General features: G+C 43.2%; 2 protein-coding genes across 4 annotated transcripts in view; one reads left to right on the forward strand and one right to left on the reverse strand.

Moving 5' to 3' along the window:
- The window catches only part of gabrb3 (gamma-aminobutyric acid type A receptor subunit beta3), a 47,001-nt gene extending 32,260 nt beyond the window's left edge, over positions 1-14,741 (reverse strand). The window contains exons 1-3 of the mRNA XM_079574952.1: positions 14,634-14,741; positions 14,440-14,531; positions 14,276-14,343 (exon numbers count right to left, since the gene is read on the reverse strand). Of these exons, the coding sequence (XP_079431078.1) occupies positions 14,276-14,343; positions 14,440-14,531; positions 14,634-14,725 (252 nt within the window). The 5' untranslated portion in view covers positions 14,726-14,741. The remainder of the gene's footprint in view (positions 1-14,275; positions 14,344-14,439; positions 14,532-14,633) is intronic.
- gabra5 (gamma-aminobutyric acid type A receptor subunit alpha5) overlaps positions 14,703-22,275 on the forward strand; it is a 49,770-nt gene continuing 42,197 nt past the window's right edge. The window contains exon 1 of one of the 3 annotated variants that reach the window (XM_079574948.1): positions 14,703-14,829. In XM_079574948.1, the coding sequence (XP_079431074.1) occupies positions 14,724-14,829 (106 nt within the window). In that variant the 5' untranslated portion in view covers positions 14,703-14,723. Of the gene's footprint in view, positions 14,830-20,866; positions 21,221-21,336; positions 21,409-22,275 lie in introns of those variants that run through there. The other 2 variants (XM_079574949.1, XM_079574950.1) reach the window with 2 other exon arrangements.

The following is a 22,275-nucleotide window of genomic DNA, read 5'->3' on the forward strand; positions in this document are numbered from 1 at the left end:
TAAACTGCGGTCACACTCTCCCATCATCAATACAAGATCCTTTCAAATAATGCAAGACTGGAGCTTTTGACCCCGCAGAAGCTTAGTGAGACAAAACCAAAGCGAATGCTGTCATCAAAGCTAACACTAAAAGTGGTGCAACAAAATATTAACCTTTTTTTTGTGTGGCAAGGTTCAGCAGGTCGGGGGAGAGTCCTTGCCTCAAGTGGAGGAGTTCAAGTATCTCAGGGTCTTGTTCAAGAGTGAGGGATGGATGGAGCGTGAGGTCGATAGATGGATCATTGCAGCGTATCGAAGGGAGCTGAGTCGGGGGGCAACGCTCTCGATTTACCGATCGATCTACGTTCCTGTCCTCACCGATGGTCATGAGATCTGAGTAATGACCGAAAGGACAAGATCGCAGATACAGGTGGCCGAAGTGAGTTTCCTGATTAAACTCGTATAGAACAAAATGGCTAATGCTATAACAGTTAGCTCTGTAAAAACATGCGTCATAACGTTATGTTGAAAACTGTGACGTCACTGATGCAGTTCACAGTTCCATCATTAGCGGCGCTCCTCCACTGGGGGCCGCCATTACTGTCTTCATCTTGCATTCGAACTTCTAGCTCTCTGGATTTCACAGAGTTTACAAGTTGTAATTACCACTTCGAGCGGCGTTCTGAGGCATTTTTACAATGGGATGCACCATCAGTCACCCGGGAGGAGCTCGGAGCAGAGCCGCTGCTCCTTGATGTCAAAAGGAGCCAGCGGAGGTGGCTCGGGCATCTGTTCCAGGCATGTCCTATTGAGAGGAGGCCTCGCGTATAAGACCCAGGACATGCTGGAGGGACTATGTCTGGCCAGTCGCCTCGGGGTCCCCCCAGAACAGCTGGAGGAGGTGTGCGTGGATAAAGCGGAAGAGAATAGATGGACTGATGGATTATTGCTATTATTTGTAGTTGAATAATTTTGCATTGGCCCATGACCTCCTTCTCTGACTCTTTGAACCCAACATGAACCCAGCTTTCTTTCTACTCGCTTAAAGTCAACATCCATACTCTTGCCTCCAAAGTTTGTTAAACACATCCCTTGTTAAGCGTCTATTGACACACAGCACCCTCCTATCATGGTCTTGTCAATAATTCATTCATAGTGACTTTGAGTGGCCCCAGTCCATCACGGGAACACAAAAGCTTTTCCTCTCTATAATGGCTTTTACAGGCTCGTCGTTCTGCTGACTAATGCTCTCTTAAATAAATAAACAGGAAATAAACACAAACTTGGCCTGTGCTGAAAATGCCTACATTCGAGTCCTCCGGTGGCGCGATCGCATATTCATTATAAAGCGCTCAAAAAAGAAGGGCCGAGGGATTAGACGCAAAATCAATACGTACTGTTTCGAACACCAAACTAATTGTCACCACGGATCCCCCTGGGCCCTTCCTGTACAAACTGCTGACTTGATCAAGAGTAGAAAGTGGTTTTATTTTATCGCACCTGACACCTCGCATGTTGGTGGTATTGTGGCGAACGAGAGAAAGAGCTTGTTTTTGCGTTTTAATGCATGATAGCAATTGATATGTATAAATAATTCAGGCCAAATGCAGACTTCCCATTGTGCTAAAACTGCCTTCTGTAAAATGCACTGTACTCTTTAGTAACAGACTGTAGCATAAAAGGCCCAAATCTTCCATATATTTCAGGTCATAATGGATGCAACATATTGATTAAATTATGGTAAGAACATTTTTTAAGTCAATGTCCATGTCAGTAAGACTATTGCATAAATACAACTGAGAAAGACGACTCTAGTGCCTCTAGATGTTGGTAAAAAGCCCAACACTTAAAAAAAACAAAACTAAAACATGTTTTATATTTATTCTGTATCTATTTATACTTTCATAAAATCTTTAGCCTGAATTCTCTTCAAAGGGAATGAAGCCCAGAGCAGCAGCACCAGTGTGGGCTGCGTGAATCAGCCTCTCCACTTCAGAGATCCATCGCAGTCCTTGTCTGGTCTGCTTAGACCTGGATGCTTCAGACCTTCAGATCCTATTTCAGAAATAGTCTTGAGTCACGTCAAACCATCCACAGCTTTAGAACATGTTTACTGTATTATTGATCATCTCACTGTACGTGCGGTATTGCAGAATTTAGAGGTTTTTTGAGACTTTCTGTGGCTGGAAAAAAGTGTCTGTAGGCTTTGTGATGTTTATAGACAGACAGACAGACAGACAGACAGACAGACAGACAGACAGACAGACAGACAGACAGACAGACAGACAGACAGACAGACAGACAGAGTTTACATACCCTGGCAGAACTTTTGATTTTTTGACTATTTTTCTAAGAATATGAAAGTTGTGTGAAGCCATGTATGATGAAACAACTGACTTTGCTATGTTTAAATCATAATGAAAAACAGAAAGTACTAAAATTACTCTGATCAAAACTCATGTGTCCAGCAGAGGCCTCTGACATAGATGGATAGTTTTATATAAAAACAAATGTAAATATTTAATTATATCAAAAATCCCTATATCAAATGAATGACAAATCCTCAAAACAAAACCATCAGAGATGTTCTCTGTGCGAGAGAAGCGATCATGTCCAGGTCATCCAATAAAGCTATATAATTTATAGATAAATCGATAAAATACATTGGAAAATATAGCTGCAGGTTGTCGGCAGGTTTTGAACTGGTTTTTGGGAGATTTGGCTGCTTATACCTGGCAACCCCACTGTACGTCCCAGGCCCAGTGAATCTCGAGTAGCATTTATGCCATGACAGGACCCAGATAAATGTTGGATTCACACTCCGTATATCAGAGCTTTGGACAAAGCTGTGGCTGAATTTAGCAACAATCTTTTCTCCAAGTTGAAACCACATGGTGCAATACCGCCAGGAAATAAAGCATATTTTCTCTAAATATGTTGTGTAAATGTTCCACTATGGCAAGTTTCAGTATGAAATGGATCACATGCGGCAGACCACACACTAGCAACGTAAAAAAAGAAAGTCCAGAAATGTCCAAATGAGTGATTCAGGGGCGATTGCTCATGAAGTTCGTGATGGGCCTCAGCTGGTGACTTAACGTCCTGTCAGTCTCAATTTAGACTCACTCGTTTGTGACATTGACAGACAATAGTCACGAAGGTTCTGGGGGTTTGCACTGAATTTCTGAGCAGAAAACCACCATTTCAGACTTTATGTATTGGCATCAATACAATCTTTTTAAAGTTAAACAATGGCAACTTATTTATTTATTTATTTATATAATATATTTGAAAATAAAACCTTGTAGTTTAGACCTCCACATGTTTTAAAGTGCATGCAATTTAATAATGATTTAATTTAATATTGACTTAAACCATGTTGGCGGTACACGGCCCAAAACACACTTTTATCTTCCTCTTTTGTCCCGTCAAAATAAAGGCTATGGTCCTGTTTAAAATGGAGAAATGTTAATGTATTCATGTTAGGTTATTCTCTTCTGAATCCACTGAAGCCAGTCCAAAATCTTGCCAAATAAACTCTCTGCCTCTCGCCGTCCCAGGTGGAGGCGCTGGGTGCTGTTGTTGTCGCCTGGTCCCACGCGCTTCACTTGGGACAGAGGCAGTGTAAAGCAAATGAGCCCCAGTGGGACCCCTGTCATCTTCAGTGTCTCCCGCTCTGAGACGTGTTTTAACTGTGTGCCACTCACAAACTGCCAACGTCAACACAAAGCTCCCACCTCAGCGGGGAATACCAGAATAGCACTTTGAGAGGCCGCTCCGTGGAACAAAACGCCTTTTCATCGCTGCATCAGACAGATAAGTGTTCCCCCGGGATTTCAAAAGCCGACTTTTTACAAACCAAGCATTTAATAACTTCAGTCGAGGGATCCGCCCACATAACCTTTGACAGGTTTCACTTTTTCTCACAATGGAGCTGTCAATGACATTATCAAAGAAGGTACACGGGAAAGTATTAAATCAAATTGATGTATAGCAGACCTGTTACTAATTAGCCGTAATGTAAGTGTTTCGGGTTATTTCATCAACACTGAGGTAAACTGGAACAGATACAGCTACGTTAAAGTGGAAATATCATGCAAGACTTTCTTGAGGTTTAAACAATGTTTTAACGTTGTCCCCTCGAAGAAGATATACCTGGAGTAGTATTTCACAACATTCACACAGTTTTGAGTAGTTCTCGGACAAAGCTGTCAAATGTAGCTGTTTCTTCTTCTATGGCGTCAGTGCCTCGTTTTGTACTTTCCTGGTTACATCTACCTAATTGCTAAAACCCCAAAACTGTCCTGCACATTTTTAATGCTCATAATCCAACATGATAGATTTTGAGCAGCTCTGTGTGTGTCTATCAAGCACTGCTGGAGGTGCTCACCCGGTATCCAACCTGGAAGATACTTTTTAAGAATATTATTCCTATACCTGCCAGCAGGAGGAGCCCCAGTCAAGATTTTCACCAGCTCTTGCCTGCATTTCATTGTTACCATTTAATTCTTACAGAGACATACTTTCAAAAAAACAAAAAAAAACAAACGTAAAATATCAAAGCTGAGACACCAAAAAATGTTTGTAAGTCTGAACTCCATATGCATGGCATGTCCACTTTAAGTAAGATACTCCAATGTCATGTTTTATCTTGGCTTTTACAACTAGACACTGCAACCCTGATACGTTTAGTGTAACTTAATGTATGTTTAAAAAAAATTAAAAAATAGCCTGAGTCCTACAAATGTAGAATATGTAGTTATACAAAAAGCCAGCAGATGGTGCACTGTTTCCCTTTATGCTCCATTTGACAGGACTTCTACAATTGAATTGATTGAGATTAAGCACACAGTTAATGTATTTGATGACGAATGATGATTCAGTGAGATCACTGATTAAAATCCCTTTCCAGACGTAGCACATGTGGCACCATGGATTACCTATACCTTTACAATTGATGCCTGATCATTACAGCCCCCAAAGAACCCCTTCTTATTTCCACTAAACCTGTTATTGCAGCGATTGTTGAATTACCCAGCACTCTTTTTCTAGAGTGAAGTGGCCACTGCAGCTAAATGCACTATTTTTCCATCCCAGTGTGAAACCTATACTGCTGCGTATAGAGAATTGCAGTAATATCCTGGTTAAGTTCTCCTTACCTTGTAAATAGAGGGGGCCTGAGGTGACTGGGTTTATAAAATGGCTGACGTTTTAGCTGCTCCTCGGTGTAAACCCGGGAGAACATCTGTAGTAAGAGGTTTTTTAGGTCCTCAGTGGCTCCGGGCTGGAGCAGGGTAGTGTTAAAATGTCAAAACCAATGGGTCTTTTAGCACAAGACGGATATGTCTTCAAGCGGAGTCCGACTGCGAGAAGTGAATAAATGTCAAGACCGATTTTTAAGGGAAGATTCTGAACCTCTCCATAAATCTATGCAGGTCATGTTACACTGAAAAAAGTGTGTCTTATTTCACTTTTTCCACCTAGTTCTTTAATATTAACTGCAGTCACGATAGCGAATTTGGCCTGGAGCGCCCTCTGCAGGAAATACAGCAACACAATGTAGTTTCATATTCAAGACCAACTCAGTGTGCCTTAAACACAAATACATACAACGTTCAAAGCAGAACTAAGTAACTTTTGCTCCTAGAGGCCACAAGCGCCACTGCAGCTGTCGTGGCATGGTGTGTATTTTATTGTATTTTTTTAACAAATTTTCCATCCGTGAGAGTAAATACTACGCTGAGAAAAGACAAAGGGAGAGAGGGATATTGTACATTGTGCCACAACCCAATTACACAATGGAGATATTTCTTCGCCGCTAAAACTTGGCTGTAAATACTGCTAAAGTGGCGCTGGCCCACAGTTAGCTTAGCCTGTTAGCTTCCTCTGATCGTGAAGAACAAATAACGTTTCGCAAAATGTTCATCAACAAACCGAAAGCTGCAGACAGAATACAGTCAGGACTTACCAGTACCATGTCACAAACCTCAGAAATGCAAGCCAAAAGTGATTCTGTAGACAACTGGGCGGCAGGGTCGGAGGCAGGGGAAGTTGCAAGTGTGGTTTTCTGGCCAGAGACACCAGGGGGAGATGAAAGACCCCTCAATCATCCCATTCACACTTGCATTACCCCCAGAGGGACTACGGAAAGGATTTATTAAGGTAAAAAAGTTACTTAGTTTTGCTTTAACACTGGTGCGGATCACATTTAATAAAACACTGAATTTCTTTCATTTTCAGCTAACGAGCACATTATGAGCTTTTGAGCGTAGAACTGCCCAGGACGAGTGATGGATTATGAGCTTTGAAAATGGGTAGAACAGCGTTTCATCTATATCACAGTAAAATCCACGAAATACAGATCCTTTTTTTGGGAGTAGAAGAAGAAATTACCAAACTGAACAGGATTTCTCAAAACCGCAAAAACGAGGCAAAATACTACGCCGTGTATGTTTTGTTGATTTTGCATGGTACCTCCTTTACATGGCTTTAACTCTTTTTGCAGAATTTGTCAACCTGCCCACAGATCAGCACTCATATTGAGAAAACCTTGCAAATTCAACGACTCAACAGCTAAACCCCCACAGTCGATACAGTCGGCTAATTCGGGCTCTTTACACATCAGCTGTAACTGTAACAAGTCCATCTGTTTTGCCGAGCGGCTTATAACGCCGTATAAACAGCGCGCACATGGATTGTCGTCGCGGAGCTAAAAAGAAAGACTATCCTGAAATATATTAATACTCCCATCTCCTTGACAACAGCAGAGCGCGCCCACACAGCCTGCATCGGGCCCGCACCTGAGCGACTGTGGCACTTTTTTAAAAAGCAGACACCTCAATGCTCTCCACTTCTCACAAAGCACCGATTCTGAGCGGGGAGAGTGCGGCAGCAGCCAAACGCAATTCAACAAGGTCTTTCAACTCAAATGTTTTACTGTAAACAGAAAACTGGCGGCGTTTGAAGACTGCACACTGCACCACACTGTAATGTATTGTGTAGGTTTATCGGAGCTGTTTGCAGACCTAACCAAGGTAGAATCCACTATATAAAATTGTTAATAGGAATACTGTACGTAAACAATTGTACACAGCAGCAGATGGGGGGTCAAGCGGAGTTGCCGACAGAGTGCGCCACCAATATGGGCCAAGCATGTTTGTAGAGATAGAGGAGGATACTGAGACCTTCTTGTTGAGAGGCGACAGTGCCACATGTCTGACAAGTCCTACACTTTATGATGGAAGATCTTGCTTGGAGCCAGGCTGCCCTACTTTTTTAGGGAAGTCTGGGCACAACGACCACAGGGGAACCTTCTCCAGATCTTGGGCCAGCATCTTCGTCGGGGGTATCTAGCTAAAGGTTTTAGCCAACTGCACATGTTTAGGGTTGGTGAGGGAAGCATGAGTGCCCTAAGGAGACCCATTAAGTAGGGCTGTGCAATTAACAAAATTAGCATAATCACAAAAAATCGATTATAATTATTTATTTATTTTTACTTTTTTTTAACTTATTTTTTGGAAAGCAGACTTGCGTTATTTCAGGCCACTGGGATTATTTTCCCTTCGCTTTTCATGTGCCATGGCTCATGCTTTTGCCTGACATAAAAACAAACAGCGCTGTGTGATGATGTCATCAGGCCGCACTGCTTAGTTTACTTGCGCAGGTGTGAGGGCTGGCCAGCAGGGGGCAGGTGTGAAACAGGGACCTCTCTTTAATCAAGGCAAACTTGAAATCATTTGTACTTTTATGACTGTCCAGAAAACGTAAAATATCATCATAGTGTTTTGATTAATAAATAAATAAAATAAAGATAGACTTTTTTTTAAAGGCAACAAATAATCGTTTGAATAATCGTGATTTCAATTATGACAAAAATAATCGTGATTATTATTTTTTAAATAATCGAGCAGCCCTGCCATTAAGACAAAACTTGCAAAAGTCACAAAGAAAGGCCCGGGAATTGAGCCCGGGAACTTTAAAGGAGCAGGCCACTGTTTTTCCATACTGAGATATGTTCTTACCTGAGCTTAGACGAGTTGATAAGTACCTGTCTGGTCTTTGTGCGTGTGCTCAGTCACGCACAATGACCAAAGATGTTGTTAGCATTTGGCCTCTCCCAGCATATTCCTATAGCTCAAACAGGGGGGGAGTTGGAAGCTACCACGCTCCTCCACGGGCACGCGCAAAGACTAGGCAGGTACGTATCAACTCGTCAAAGCTCAGGTAAGAACATCTCAGTATGTAAAAACGGTGGCCTGTTCCTTTAAGTGGTGAGACAAGAGCTAGTCATTCACGGTACCTCCAGATCGAGCATTCTTTTTATAGCCTGTAAACTAAAAGTACATTATGTTCTGGTTAACATTATTTTATTTCATGAACTATTCTGTCCTTTGAGAACACATTACAGCGACGTGGTAAATGGTCAGTCTGCCCCAGGGCGGCTGTGGCTACAATAGTGTGGAGTGAATAAGTAATGACTATGTAGCGATTGAGAAATGTTTTGACACAGGCTGGTAACACAAGGATATAACATTATTATTTATTAGGCTAGAGTCCTGTCGGGGGTCAGGAAAATTTAAGAACAGATAATGTGCAATTAAAAGGGCTAAATGCAAGTTGGTCATTTTATACTCACTACTGCCACCTCAGGCCATGTGTGTTACTGCACCTTCTATATTAAGCTCGTGCATGGCGACAATTCTGACCCGAAAGAACAACTTTTTGAGTGACAGTGCAGGATTTTAGAGGCTGTTGTGGCGGATAGGTCTGGGCTCATTCTTCACATCAGGACATGGCTGGAACATTTAGGGGGAGGAAAACAATTAATTTGAATTTTTTAAAACTCCGTATAGTCCCTTTAAGTAATAGTAAATAGGGGTATCTTATATGCAATGAATAGAGACATTTAAAGGGGACAAAATATAAACAATTAAAGAAAATAGGACAATATAAAAATATCAAAATGTCAACATTCGTAGCCCAGACCTAGTCCTTGTTTACTGAGTCAGTTTCACTTTTTAAACTAACCATTGTCCTGCACTGGGGCAACACCCAGAGTATAGAGGAGAAAAGTTGTGTCTAAATCCACAAACACAGCCTCCCTATCTCCTCTCTTCATAGCTTATAATCTGGCCATACTGTCTCCAAAGGTGTGGCCCATGGTTTATACTACTGTACAATAAAGCACATTTGAGACGGCATTGCACTTCCTGTAAAGACTCCAGTTTATAGAACAATGCTGAATCGTGTTCAGGATATGCGAGTGGAAAAACGTCCGCCTTTAAAACTCAGAGAGATCAATTTGATTCTGGGCCAAGGCTCTTCACTCTTTACATCCTGCCAGTGTCGGCGAATAAGAGACACCAGCATTAAACCACAACCACGTGACCCTCTCCAGCTGCTTCAACGCTTTTGGACTGACGCTGATGCCGAGCCTCTAATGAAGACGTATAGAAACAGATTTTAAGATGTGATAGTTAAGTACTGGGCCGCGTGCCAAGGGAAATTGATCACACATCGATCGTGTGAAAAGTGCAACTGGACACTAAATAAATTCCATCTCTCGGGTCAAAATCTGATAAGAGAAGAGCCGGAGGAGGATAATCGTTCTCAAGCTGTGGTTTGCGGACGACTCTGCAGCTAAAATCCCGATTCAGCTGCATTAGATTTGGAATTGTCCATTTCTGATTTGGCCATGTTTTAGTCCTGTATTGATCCTGCTTTTAGGGCTATCACGATAATTACTATATCGACAAATCGTTCAATAAATAACAGATAAACAACATATTTTTGGGCTTGATATTTATCGTCTGTACATTTATGAGCATTTACCCCCTATTTTTTCCTTGCAAAACTTTGATTTTGAAAGCAGTACTAAGTAACTCAAGCCCCTCGAGGCCATGAGTGCAACTGCAGGTGTCGTAGCAAGTTGCGATTTTTTTAAACTTATTAATTGTCCGTGAGAGTAAACACTACGCTGACAGAAAAGGCGAAGGGAGAGATTGATATTGAACATCCAATTACACAATGGAAATCATTTTTTTCACTCTCCAGTTAGCTCTGCAGTTAGCTTTGCCCGTTAGCCTGTTAGCTTCTTCTTCGTGATTCCATTAGTGTGTATTGGTGGCTCCGGTCCGGTGGCAGTCAAGTTGCAATTGTGATTTTCTGGCCAGAGACACCAGGGGGAGATAAAAGACCCCCCATCCATCCCATTAACACTTGTATTACCCCTGGAGGGACTACAAAAAGGATTTATAAAGGTAAACAAGTTACTTAGAACAGCTTTTTAACTGAAGCAAATTGAGTTACATTATATTTCATGTTTATTGCAGCTTGTGTGGTATTTTAGGAGATGATGATGCACTTTTAGAACAAAGGTTTACTGTCATTTTTATGCCTGAGAGTTGACCGTATCTAGTATCGTTAGATTCAATAATATCCTGCCTCAGTATATCGAACCTCAAATTTGTTATCGTGACAGGCCCACCTGGTTTCGACCTCATGTAGTTCAGTTCTGGGTTCAACCAAATAATTAAGTAAATAAGTAAAATTGAAACTTTAGGCTTGGTTGTGCGCATTATATCACTTAGTAGCCGAGTTGGTGCCTCTTTGACAAACCTGCTCTTCAGTAGAATCTGCTTCACACTCCTCCTCCAGCCTAGGCATGTGCACACAACAACTCCACCAAAAGTCCTCGCTGACCCCCTCAACTTACTAGAAGCCGTCGCAAATACACGCGCGCCGTTAGGAGCGACTAAACCGAGCGGTCAATGAGGGAGCTGAGCATTAACAGAGAACAGCAATCATTTAAACTGGAGTAGTTTGCGACGCCGCTAAGTTCAGCCGCCTCCCGTGGGTGCAAAGAGCCTGGTTTGGAGATTGGAGGAGGGACGGAGGATGATTGACGGGTCTCATCTTCTCACAGACACGGGGAGGGAGAGTGGAGGAAAGCGACTGGACACAGGAAACAGCACTCACTCAGCTGTCAGCCATGTTTGCGTTATAGGCTTTCAAACTGGCAGCCAAGAGTCAAATGTCAAGGCTTTGCGATGGGCGATTATAGTGCACTGTTATATGGTATCATTATATTATTTACAGTATGTGGTGAAAAATAGGGGGTTGAGTCGGAAAAGGCATCCGACTTGACCTATAGAGAGTCATAGAGGGAAGTAAATGTTGTTTTTTCTCTCAGAACTGATGCCGCAATGCTAGAATTTTAAACTTAAGTGTGATGATTTGTTCCTATTTCCGGTGCATTGAACCCCAGTCCATTGAAGCCCAGTTGGTCATCCAATACAATACTTTGTCTCTGGGACAGTTGTGTCTGATTACTGAGGCTGGAGATGTTTCCTCTGACTGCTCTGCATGCACGAGACAGTAAAAGATATGATCACCACTTAAGAGCCTTTTATACGGCTGTAGAGACAGTCACTCTAGTTAAAAGCATGTAGTAACCTCCAATAAAATCGCTCTGATCGATAGATTAGTCTGACGAGATCGGCATAGCGCGAGCCTAGTTAGAGCAGCACAACAACAGAGAAGCACAGAATATCCCGTACAAAAAGGTGAAGTACCCAACGATGACACAAGACGAGTAAAGCAAGTCTTTCCAATATCAAAGTATAGCTTTCATTTATCTTTGTAGAGTCGTTACAGTAAATGTGTCCATACAGCAATGAGAGAGATTACAACTTCACCAGTTCTCCTCAAATTGTCTATAAAAAGCATCTCTTGGGCCTAAAATAGGGAGGAGGCCAGTGTCGATTCAATACCAAATACTATAGGGCTCATATCCCAAGATCGATCCAACACCACTTCACATTAAAATGCATATTGAAGCTCGGGAAATTAAGGCTATTCTCTTGTGCCGCTCACCTGGTCAAACTGAATGGACTGAAATAAGAAAAAAGCACTGATTTGACCATTAAAAAGCAGTTCAATTTCAATTATTCAACTCACTTATGCGACTGTGTTACTGACTGTGGCTCCTATGGGTGTTTTTTTATGTGTTTATGTATGTATTTGTATTCACTGTATGTTTGCAACTGACTCTACTCCAAGACAAACAATACATGAATCCTGAATATTTAGACCTACGGACACTTGATTGTATTTTGGTATCGATCCATCCATCAGTTGTTCTGTGGTGTTTGTGTTATGATGTTGATGTCACCTGACACCTAAACGCTTCTTTTGTGTAGGCTATTCTAGCAGATCTATACTCTCCGTGGTTCACAACCATTTGGAGCCGCGACCCCCATTAAAACAGTTAATAGGGTTCTTGACCCCCATCCAGGTCGCACTGTGGGAAACGGGGACTTTAGCCTATATAATTCTTAAAAAGCAAATGGCTTCCTCAAATAAATCACATTAAGAACAAATGAAGACACTCTGGCAAAACAGCACACACAGGCTACCATAAAATAATAATAAAGTGTAGATTTTGTGACATGATCTGGCACCCCCGAAATTTTCCTCGCGACCACAACGGGGGGCCCGACCTCCAGGTTGAGAACCACTGCTCTAGGCTTCCAGAGACTGTTCTGTATAAATGAATGAAAATTACAGTCGACAACAGAACAACTGGGGTTAATAGCAATAGATTGGATTAGCATTTAGGGTCTGCAATGTAATGCTCATAATACAAAATGTTTCCATCTTTAAAAAAAAAATCTAATCTTTATTTGTTATCAAAGGGTAAAGCTGTTACCAATAGAAGACAAATTGAGTTACAAATGAATTATGTACAAACAGATAACTTTACATAATTATATTGAAATAATTGAAAACTTCCTGACGCTATTGTACATACACACAATGTCTATGCACAAACAAAAGTCTAAAATCGGACTTGCACACTATGGGGGCTGACAGAGCGCCTAATTTACTCATGCGGCTCATTATTAAATATGAATACCAGACGCCAGCAGCGGAGCGAGCGTGTGAGCTACGATCCGATGAGGAGAGGAGCATTAGAATTCACCGCGGGTACACTTCATCACATATACTTGTCAGGACAACGTGTCAGGGGCTATCTCCTCCTGCTCGCATGCAACTGGCCAGCTTCGCTCAGCACTTTATCCCAATGATAGATGCCGAACAGACATTAAGCTGCACAAGAGCCCGCGGTGTGCCAGCTCGCCCCTGGGTGCCATAGACGATTGGATTCGGCCCACATTCAACAGAATTGAACATGGCAGCAGGGGGGGGGATAGCTCGGTGACCCCATATTTTAGCAGGATCATTTGGCATCGCAAATCAGCAGCGGGCAGCGGACCAGAGGCGTAAAGTCACACAAGCCGCAGTTATGTGGAAGTAGCAGGAGTGCAGGCAAAGTGATGAGGAAGAAGAGTTTCAAAGATGGTGGATTACGTTTGACCCAGAGTGATGACTGTTTAGGAATGGTGACTCCAGGGTTGCATGATTTTGTGTTAGTGGGAGATTCAAGATTAATCTCACAGGGCACAATCAGTTGCATTTTGAAACATATTTGTAAAGGTCTAAAAATTGATTGAAATTATTTGATTGATTGATTTTTAATATTGTTTTATCCTTCTGTGAAGCACTTTGGTCTTCCTTGTGTTGTTGTAAGGTGCTATATAAATAAACTTTGATTGAAAATTGAGGCTATATGTAAAAATGGCAACAATAGAGCATCTCTCTATTGTTCCTCTGATGAAGACTGAAAGGCAGGACCGACACTGACCATAAAGACTACAAAAATGTAAAGCATTTTAAATAAAGTGACTTGGATTTTTGTTATTAAATAGGTTTCTTGAAAAGTGCAAGCCAAAACTGTGTGCAATATTACTACTATTCATAGCCTATATAACATAACATATTATTTTAAAAAGTGAATCTTCAAAGGAGATCCTTTCAAACGTGTGGTTCAGTTTCTTGTTATAATTATTACGCAAAGTTCATGAAAATACAAAATGCCTTTACATATGTTGTCTAATCACAACTACAACAATGTGAAGTTAAAATAATGAGTTGTGATTCGGAGCCAAAGAGCTGGCACCACCTGCAGAGGCCCACATTTAGTGCCTCCGAGTTATCCTAAATTTTACAGGATCACTTGGCAACACAAAGCCAGTGACCCATAGGTGTAAAAACACCCACGCGGCAGTAACATGCCCAAGAGACATGGCAAAGTCGCTTAGAAAATAATAAATCAGTGATTCTATTTATATCCAAAACATTACAAAAAAACAGGTTTGTAAAAGTATAAAGTCAAGAAGAGACAATCACGTCACCCGCATTAAGAATAATGAATAATTCAGAGCATATAACTTACCATATTGACTTCTGACACCATGTCTATACTCGCCACGTCTATGCTCATGCCGACTGCAACTGGCGGACCTAAAATCCGCACATAAAATACAATTTCAGACGATTAGAAACTTTACGGGGGACACTTTTGGGGTGGCACACATGTGAAGAGGAACCTTCGCTCACCTCCAAAGTCTGGCCGAAGTCTGATATCGTAGCCCTTCAGTAATTTATCCACCGTCTCCTTGACAAACGACATGTTTCCGGGCTCGTTCACGCTGCAAAAACAACAATAATAATGACGACAAGAAAGAATAATTAATAATCCCACTTTTGCGCTTTGGCAAACTCCCCAGACGCGAGACCCCGTCACCTCTCACCTCTGCGCGCAACATATCACCGCCACAACCAGCGCCAAAGAAAGTACGTCCCACAGCCCCGATCCCCGCCGGTGCGTCCTGCCCTCCTTCATGCCCCCCAGTCTGTGCCTCCGCGGACGACGAGGGCGCCGCTATCCAGAGTTCAACAAATGCGCAAATGGAGAAGCCGGGCTCCCGACGCGCTCCGCTAAATCAGGTGAGGCGACTCCTTCCACATTGTGCCTCGCTCTGGCGCAGCGGCGGCAGAGACTCTGTGCACGCTTCATCAGGCGGAGACGACAGAGCGTTTACTTGTGTTGTATGGCAGGAGGGGAGACGGGCTCAGGGGCTGCCAGGGAAACCCGAGCGAGGAGGACGAGCGGCGCGCCGGGTATCCACATCCCACAGTTCGCTTTTAATGGGTGTGTCAGCTCGCACTTTTCAGTATGAGTTGCGTTTGTTTTGTTTGTCTCCTGTTTTAGTTTGTGTACAGCAGCACTTTGGCGGCAAAGGAAGACAAATCCACAGGTCTGGAGACAGGTGTATGCGCATGCGTAAAAACGTCTGTCCAGAGGTGTGCAACAGCAGCAACGTAGCTTTTTGTATATGGACTATAATAGCTTGCGTTGTATCGTGTTCACGCGAGTTTGCGCTCGTTTTTATAACCGCTCAGGTGAACTGGTGAACTCAGCAGCCTAACAGATCATTGTCGAAAGCGTTTCCCTCTTAACCTCTTACCCCCCGCCTGAACCGAGCACATTTTCTCCAGTTCGGCTTTAGCCAAATTTGAAAACTTCTGGAAAAAGGTGAAAAGTGGCAGAAATCTGTGATGAAAACGCAACAAAAAAGTAACAAAAAGTGATGATAATGTGTTACGGATGTGTGACAATAACGCAATAGAAAAGCAATGGGGAAAAAAGTGATATGATAGATGACGACAACGCAAGGAAAAGGATTTGTTTAGATGAGTTTTGTAGGTCGTAGCTTTTTAAAGGGGGGATATTGTGCAAAATCGAAGCTTCACATCATGTTATTGTGTCATTTCCCTCATTAAAAACATGCCTGAAGTGTTACCTCGGCACATTCACGTATTTTTGAGTAATCTGTAAAAACTTTGATGGCGGCCATTTTAGGGATAAGTTTGCCTGAGTCCTCCTAGGAACGCCCCCACCTCCTGGAGACGCCTCCGAGCTTTCGTCACCAGCCGAGTAACCAACCACTGCTCCTCAGCACAACCCCCTCCCCATTGATGCCACAGACAGCGTGGGGATGGGGCGTGTCGGAAAGGCTCTGAGGTTCTTAAAGAGACAGAGGCCTATTTCAAGACATTCACTACAGCCATTTTGAGAGAGCAATTTTATACAAGGCAGTTATTCTAATTTACTGCATTTACAGACCAACAGAAGGTTTCGTCATCATTGTAGTGTGCTATAGACTGGTGCTATGTGATTGAAAAAAGCATAATACCCCCTCTTTAAATGAGGCGTCACACTGGCCCTCTAGCCTGTAAGCTCCAGTCAAGAAGCTTTTCGATTTGGTTAAAGCAGAACTGGAGAAAATAAAGTTGTTGCGTTTCAGGCCTACTCCACCCACCCTTTACAGCAAATGCAGTAACCTCATTAACGTCAACCTAATTTCCATTCTCTGTATTTTCCGAACCATCTGCATCTGGCCTCACTAACATTTATCTCCCGAAACATTTCACCAGAGCCGTCGTCCCTCTGCTGTTGTGCTCATTCTCGACCCGCCCCACCGCGATCGCTCTCAATATCTTCACGTTTTGTTGTAGGCTACCTCCCTTTTTCTCCTCCGGCAAAGAGGTACAAGTTTAGCATTTGGAGGAGGGCATGACATATTGAAACCCTGATCCCCTTTCCTTGTATATTCCATTTTCTGGTAGATTTAGGTCCCGCCTGTCAGGAGTGCGCGAGTTCAGCTGGTTATCCCGGTGGTAGGAGGACACGGTGTGGTCTGAGGTCACACAGGAGCATATTGAGTGACACTTGAGTTGGAGCCGGAGGGAGAGACCGTCACGTCGCGTTTGGCCCCTGTCAGGCCGGAGGCATTCCCGTGTCACTTGCAATCCCGCTCTGCCGCCGCTGCTCCGCTCTGATAGATGCTTCCTGCTGCATGTTAAACGCCGCGTTTTGTTCAGGTCGGTTTCGCACGGGTGACTGAAAAATGCCAGGTGCTTTCCATACGCTGCGAATAGTACAGTGAATGTTGGGAATCAGCAAATCTCGAGGTGGGAAATTAATTGTACGGTAGATGGTTATATTTAAATGGGGTGTTTGTACCCCCGCTGGGTACACAAAGCACTTTGAATAAGAAAACCACTTACCCATAAACACAATCATACACCTGCACATAGACACCGGGGCAAGGCTTCATTTGACCCTTTCCACCACACCATTTCAAAGGCACCCACTCTTCCGTAAATGAACTACTGCACTATAGGAGCAAGAGTTAAAGAGGGGGTATTATGCTTTTTTCAATCACATAGCACCAGTCTATAGCACAATACAATGATGACGAAACCTTCTGTTGGTCTGTAAATGCAGTAAATTAGAATAACTGCCTTGTATAAAATTGCTCTCTCAAAATGGCTGTAGTGAATGTCTTGAAATAGGCCTCTGTCTCTTTAAGAACCTCTGACTCTTTCCGACACGCCCCCTCCACACTCTGTCTGTGGCATCAGTGGGGAGGGGGTTCTGCTGAGGAGCAGTGGTTGGTTACTCGGCTGGTGATGAAAGCTCGGAGGCGTCTCCAGGAGGTGGGGGCGTTCCTAGGAGGACTCAGGCAAACCTATCCCTAAAATGGCCGCCATCAGAGTTTTTACAGATTACTCAAAAATACGTGAATGTGCCAAGGCAACACTTCAGGCATGTTTTTAATGAGGGAATGACATAATAACATGATGTAAAGCTTGAAAAAGTCGATTTTGCATAATACCCCCCCTTTAAGTGTTGTATTTAACTGTAAAAGGTAGAAATGATGGTCCTTTGTTTGAAATCTGTTTTTTGTGAACTCATTTGGTGTTGCAAAATCACAGAGAAATGCCTGGGGACCTCACCAGATTTTGAACCAGGACCTAGATTGGGATTTTGGGTTCATGGAGAAAAACCTGACCATATGTGAATTAAAACTAGACCATTTTGCTTTGAGGCACTACTTATCTGAATTGCCTACAGGAGCAAACTGTCAACTGGCGGGACGGGACCAAAAGTGGGTCACAGAACCATTTGAAGTGGGTCGCGACATATCTTTAAAGGAACAGGCCACCGTTTTTCCATACTGAGATATGTTCTTACCTGAGTTTGGACGAGTTGATGGGTACCTGTCTGGTCTTTGTGCGTGCCCTCAGTCACGCAAAACGACCAAAGATGTTGTTAGCATTTGGCTTCTCCCAATGTATGTCTATAGCTCCAAACAGGTCAACTCGTCTAAGCTCAGGTAAGAACATATCTTGGTATGGAAAAACGGTGGCATGTTCCTTTAACTATTTTCCTTCTGAAAAAGCATAGAAACACCAGCTGCGTATGTTGAAATTAATCAAGTTTTAACCATAATTTGAGCTTTAAAGGCTTATATAATGCTTGTTCAATAAAATAAAAAAACAGTATTTTACATTCTATATAACAGGTTGCATTTTTATTTGGGTCATGGCTTGTTATCCTTGCGTGAGTCCTCAAGCCTCAAGTTGAGAAACACTGGCCAATATCGTCTGCACAATTTAATATCTAAATAGAAATAGAACTTTCAACATTGCAAAGTGACAAACATTGATGCACCGGCTGTTGGGCTGGCGATACACTCTCACACTGTGGCTTTAGATAAACCAGACATTTCATATTTGGGGGTTTATCGGTCTATTCTTTTATTAATATGTCTTAAATAAGTCATGGTGTGTGGATAAACTCAAAGCAACAACAACAAAGAAAGTCTTACCTCGTGTCATATATGGCGTACAGCTTTTTATTCCCGTCAACAGCATTCCTGCAAGAAAACAGAGCAAACACCTTCAGTTTGTATGACTCGATTTAGACGTTTTCTTTGCATTACCGCTAAAACTCATAAAGACGCTGCAACGGACAGGACTTTGAACAAGATTAATGGCGGTGAGAGCGGAGTGACCCTAATAGTTTTGCGCTGAATGATGAAAAGTGCTGTGTTTGTGCTTCTGTGACGGCGTTCCTGGACGCTCAGTGAAGAGTAAAGAGCTAAGATTTTGGGGGCTACTGTCCCACTTAAGTCTCTACTCAATAACCCCCCCACACTTTTCTTAAACCCATACACTAGAGCCGAACAATATTGAAGTAACTTGTGATATGCGATATGGCTGTGCAATATCGTGATAATATTATCGCGATACTATTTCAATACAATATGTTTCATCCTAATTAAACACAAACCGTAAGTAAGCAAGACTTGCAGAAACATCAGGACCAAAACAAGACAAAATGTAGCTAAATTAGGACATGTTTAACTAAAACCGAACTTCCACACATAAGTTCAACGCATTGTTTTCTATTGCCTGAGTTTGAGAAAAAAAAAACACGTGTCAATCTCAGTCAGATGAAGACTTAAAGAGACTAGATGCAAGTTGGTCAGTTTATACTCACTACTGCCACCTCAGGTCGTATGTGTAACTGCAGCTTCTATATTAAGCTTGTGCATGACAGCTTTTTGAGTGACAGTGCAGGATTTTAGAGACAGTTGTGGTGAACAGGTCTGGGCTCATTCTACACCATAGGACATGGCTGGAACATTGTAGGGCAGGGGTGTCGAAGTTGTTTGGGTCGTGGGCCGAATATATTGTGAAGGACTGTGGCCTCATAAATAACGGCTTACGATTATTGTGCTTCCTCAGCCTGTGTCCCACGTTTCTCAAAGTGTTACATGAAGTCATTATTCATTCACTCCACGTTCGATGGCAGTAAGTTACTCTTGTAGCCGCAGCCGCCTATCACGTGGCTTTAATGTGCTGTTTATATCCTGATCTCCCAGTGCCCTCTGCTGGACACGTGTGGAATTATTTCCTTTTTTTAAATTTTAAGCTGCCCCCTAGTGGCTGGAGTGAGAAAACTGGTTACTTGACCTTGGCACATGTAATGCAGGGGGAGGAAGATACTTCATTTTAACATGTGTAAACACTGTATAGTCCAGGGGTGTCTAAACTTTTTTCATGGGGGGGGGCGCATATTGAAGCGTACATGGGGTGAAGGGCCATAGATCAGTAGTTAGTGCCGCAAAACCTTCGACTAGCAGAGATTTAAATTGTGCCCCATACCTCTATATAAGCTTAAAACCTTCATGCCAGCTCTGTCTCACAATAAAATGTTAGTTGTTCGGTTAGAATCGTATAGAATTATTACATTTCAAATAAAAAGGTCCATCTCTGGCGATGTGTACCGATACAGCAAGAGGCCGAGGGCCACCATAAATCGGTCTGAGGGCCACATTTGGCCCCCGGGCCGCACTTCGGACACCCCTGGTATAGTCCCTTTAAGTGGTGTTGCGATATATTGTGGCTTCTTGCAATACAATATCACCATATCGCCTAATATTGCGTTATATTGCGCAGCCCTACCATACACACACATTTATAGACCCTGAAAGAACCGGATTTGATCTTGATCTTGACCAGGTTGAATTTGGAAGGACGGATATTTAATGAGTTGGTACTTGGTGTAAAAACATTTGAGAACCATTGCGTTTGGCCAAAAAAAGTAATTACGTCTTCAATTGCACTACATTGTTTGGGGGGGAAATGATCAAGTAAGTTTTCCAGTAACAATAGGTGCTCAACTTCCTCTACTGCCCCCTTTCGGCTGAACTTTTCTTTGGCCCTATCCCACAACAGCACAAATCCTTTTCCACTCCGCAGCTTCAAGGAACAACCCGCACTTTCTTCCCCTCCTTCTATCCTAGGTTTCACCGCATTGTGATACCTTGATTCGCTTGTTGTGGAGATCCCTCTCACGGTCTCTCTACTGTGTGTGGACCACTTTTCTGCTCTCCTCTCCTCCCCCGGCCCCCTCCCATCTGTGCGCCTCTCTCCATCGCTCCATCGCTTTCTTGTATCTTCTTGGCTGCGTGACCACAAAGCCGCGCGCCCGCTCCGCTAGGACAGAATCCGCACTATTTGCATTGCACTTATAGCCCCACGGGATACTCCATCGGATCTCCCCCACCTTTTCACCCAATTTTGATTTCTTTGCTAAGCTCGCTGCCTTGCCGGTTTTTACCCCCCCCTCTGAGACGTGCTTAAATAGGATGTTCGGTCATCACAAGTGTGGACTCGCTCCTCTTCTTCTCTCCCCTCGCCAATCGCTCACACGCTCTGGGCCACAAAAATAAAAAAAGCTCGCTGGCAGTAAATGACCGGTTTCCTCTGCGTCTATGTTCTCTTTTTTTTTGTTTCCCCCCCACGACCGACACGCAGCCGCTGATGGAGAAGCCGTCCTTCACGTTTGATGCCAGGAACTAGCTTTTTCCACCAGAGCAAGAAGAAGAAGGAGAAGAAGAAGGAGAAAGCGGAGGAGGAGGAGAGGCGAGAACCCGGGAGAGATCGGAGGAGAGAAGTTAGCGCATCGTCTTCTTGTGTGGTAAGCTCGTGCAGGCTTGTGCAGCAGAGCGCTATGACACGGTACAGTGGAGAAACGCGCCGGGACGTGTGGGCACGCCGGGGGTAGCGCGGCGGCGGATCGCGCGGAGCTATCAGCGTTTGTTTGGGGAGATAGAGAAAGACCGCGCCGCATTGAGGAGACGAGGCGAGAAGGAGGAGACGCGAGAGGTATAGCCTATACACGCGCTTTTTTTTTTCTTCTCCTGACGGGAATAGATGGGGATCTGAGTCATGAGCGCGAGGGGGATGCGGCGCAGGGTGCGTTCAATTACAGCGAGGCACAGCGGGGGGATTTACAGTACCGCCGCTGGTAGGGGGCACATGTGGACTTGGGGGGCTGTTATATTCCAGGGGCGCGCGGTGATGTAGACTGATGCAGGTGGAGAGTTTGCGTGGTCGGTCCGTGGAAGCTCAAGTCTGGGAGCCATGTTCTTGAGGGGTAAACTTGAGCAGAGGGGCGCGCGGTTTTGCCAGTGTTTGAAGCCTAATAGCCTTCTGTCTTTTGTTTTACAAGTTAGACAAGTGTGAATGGGTCAATTGTGTGTTTTCTGCAGTGTAATGGGCAAGGGTTCCTAATTTGGATCATTTACTTGTCTATTTTGTTTATGGGTAAAGCCTTGAAAATGTATCCGTTTATGTGTCTTATGTGTGTGTTGGTTGGATTGAATCAGCTGGCCTACACTTGAACATTGCAGCCTTTTATTTCATATAGTGGAAATGCTAAGTTTGGAGTAGTTGAAATGTCAGTCTTCTTTGCAAAGGGGTCTTTCCTGATTCCATATATTTACTTTTGTCATGTAAATTCTGTGGCCTGTGCAAGTGTGGAACTTTTTTCTTTATTTCCAAAGTGATGTAGTTTGTATATGAGTGTATTTATCACTACAGTAGGCTACACATGCCAAATTATGTGATATCATGTGGTGCTCATCTCTGATTCATGGTTTATGCGTACTTACAATGAGTCTATGGGAACGACTATAGCTCCGACTGCGTGTTTTAATAGCAGCGGTTAATTTCATGCACAGATAGCCAGTG

The sequence above is a fragment of the Gobius niger genome (assembly GCF_951799975.1).
Source record: "Gobius niger genome assembly, chromosome: 17".
NCBI classification, from domain to species: Eukaryota; Metazoa; Chordata; class Actinopteri; order Gobiiformes; family Gobiidae; genus Gobius; species Gobius niger.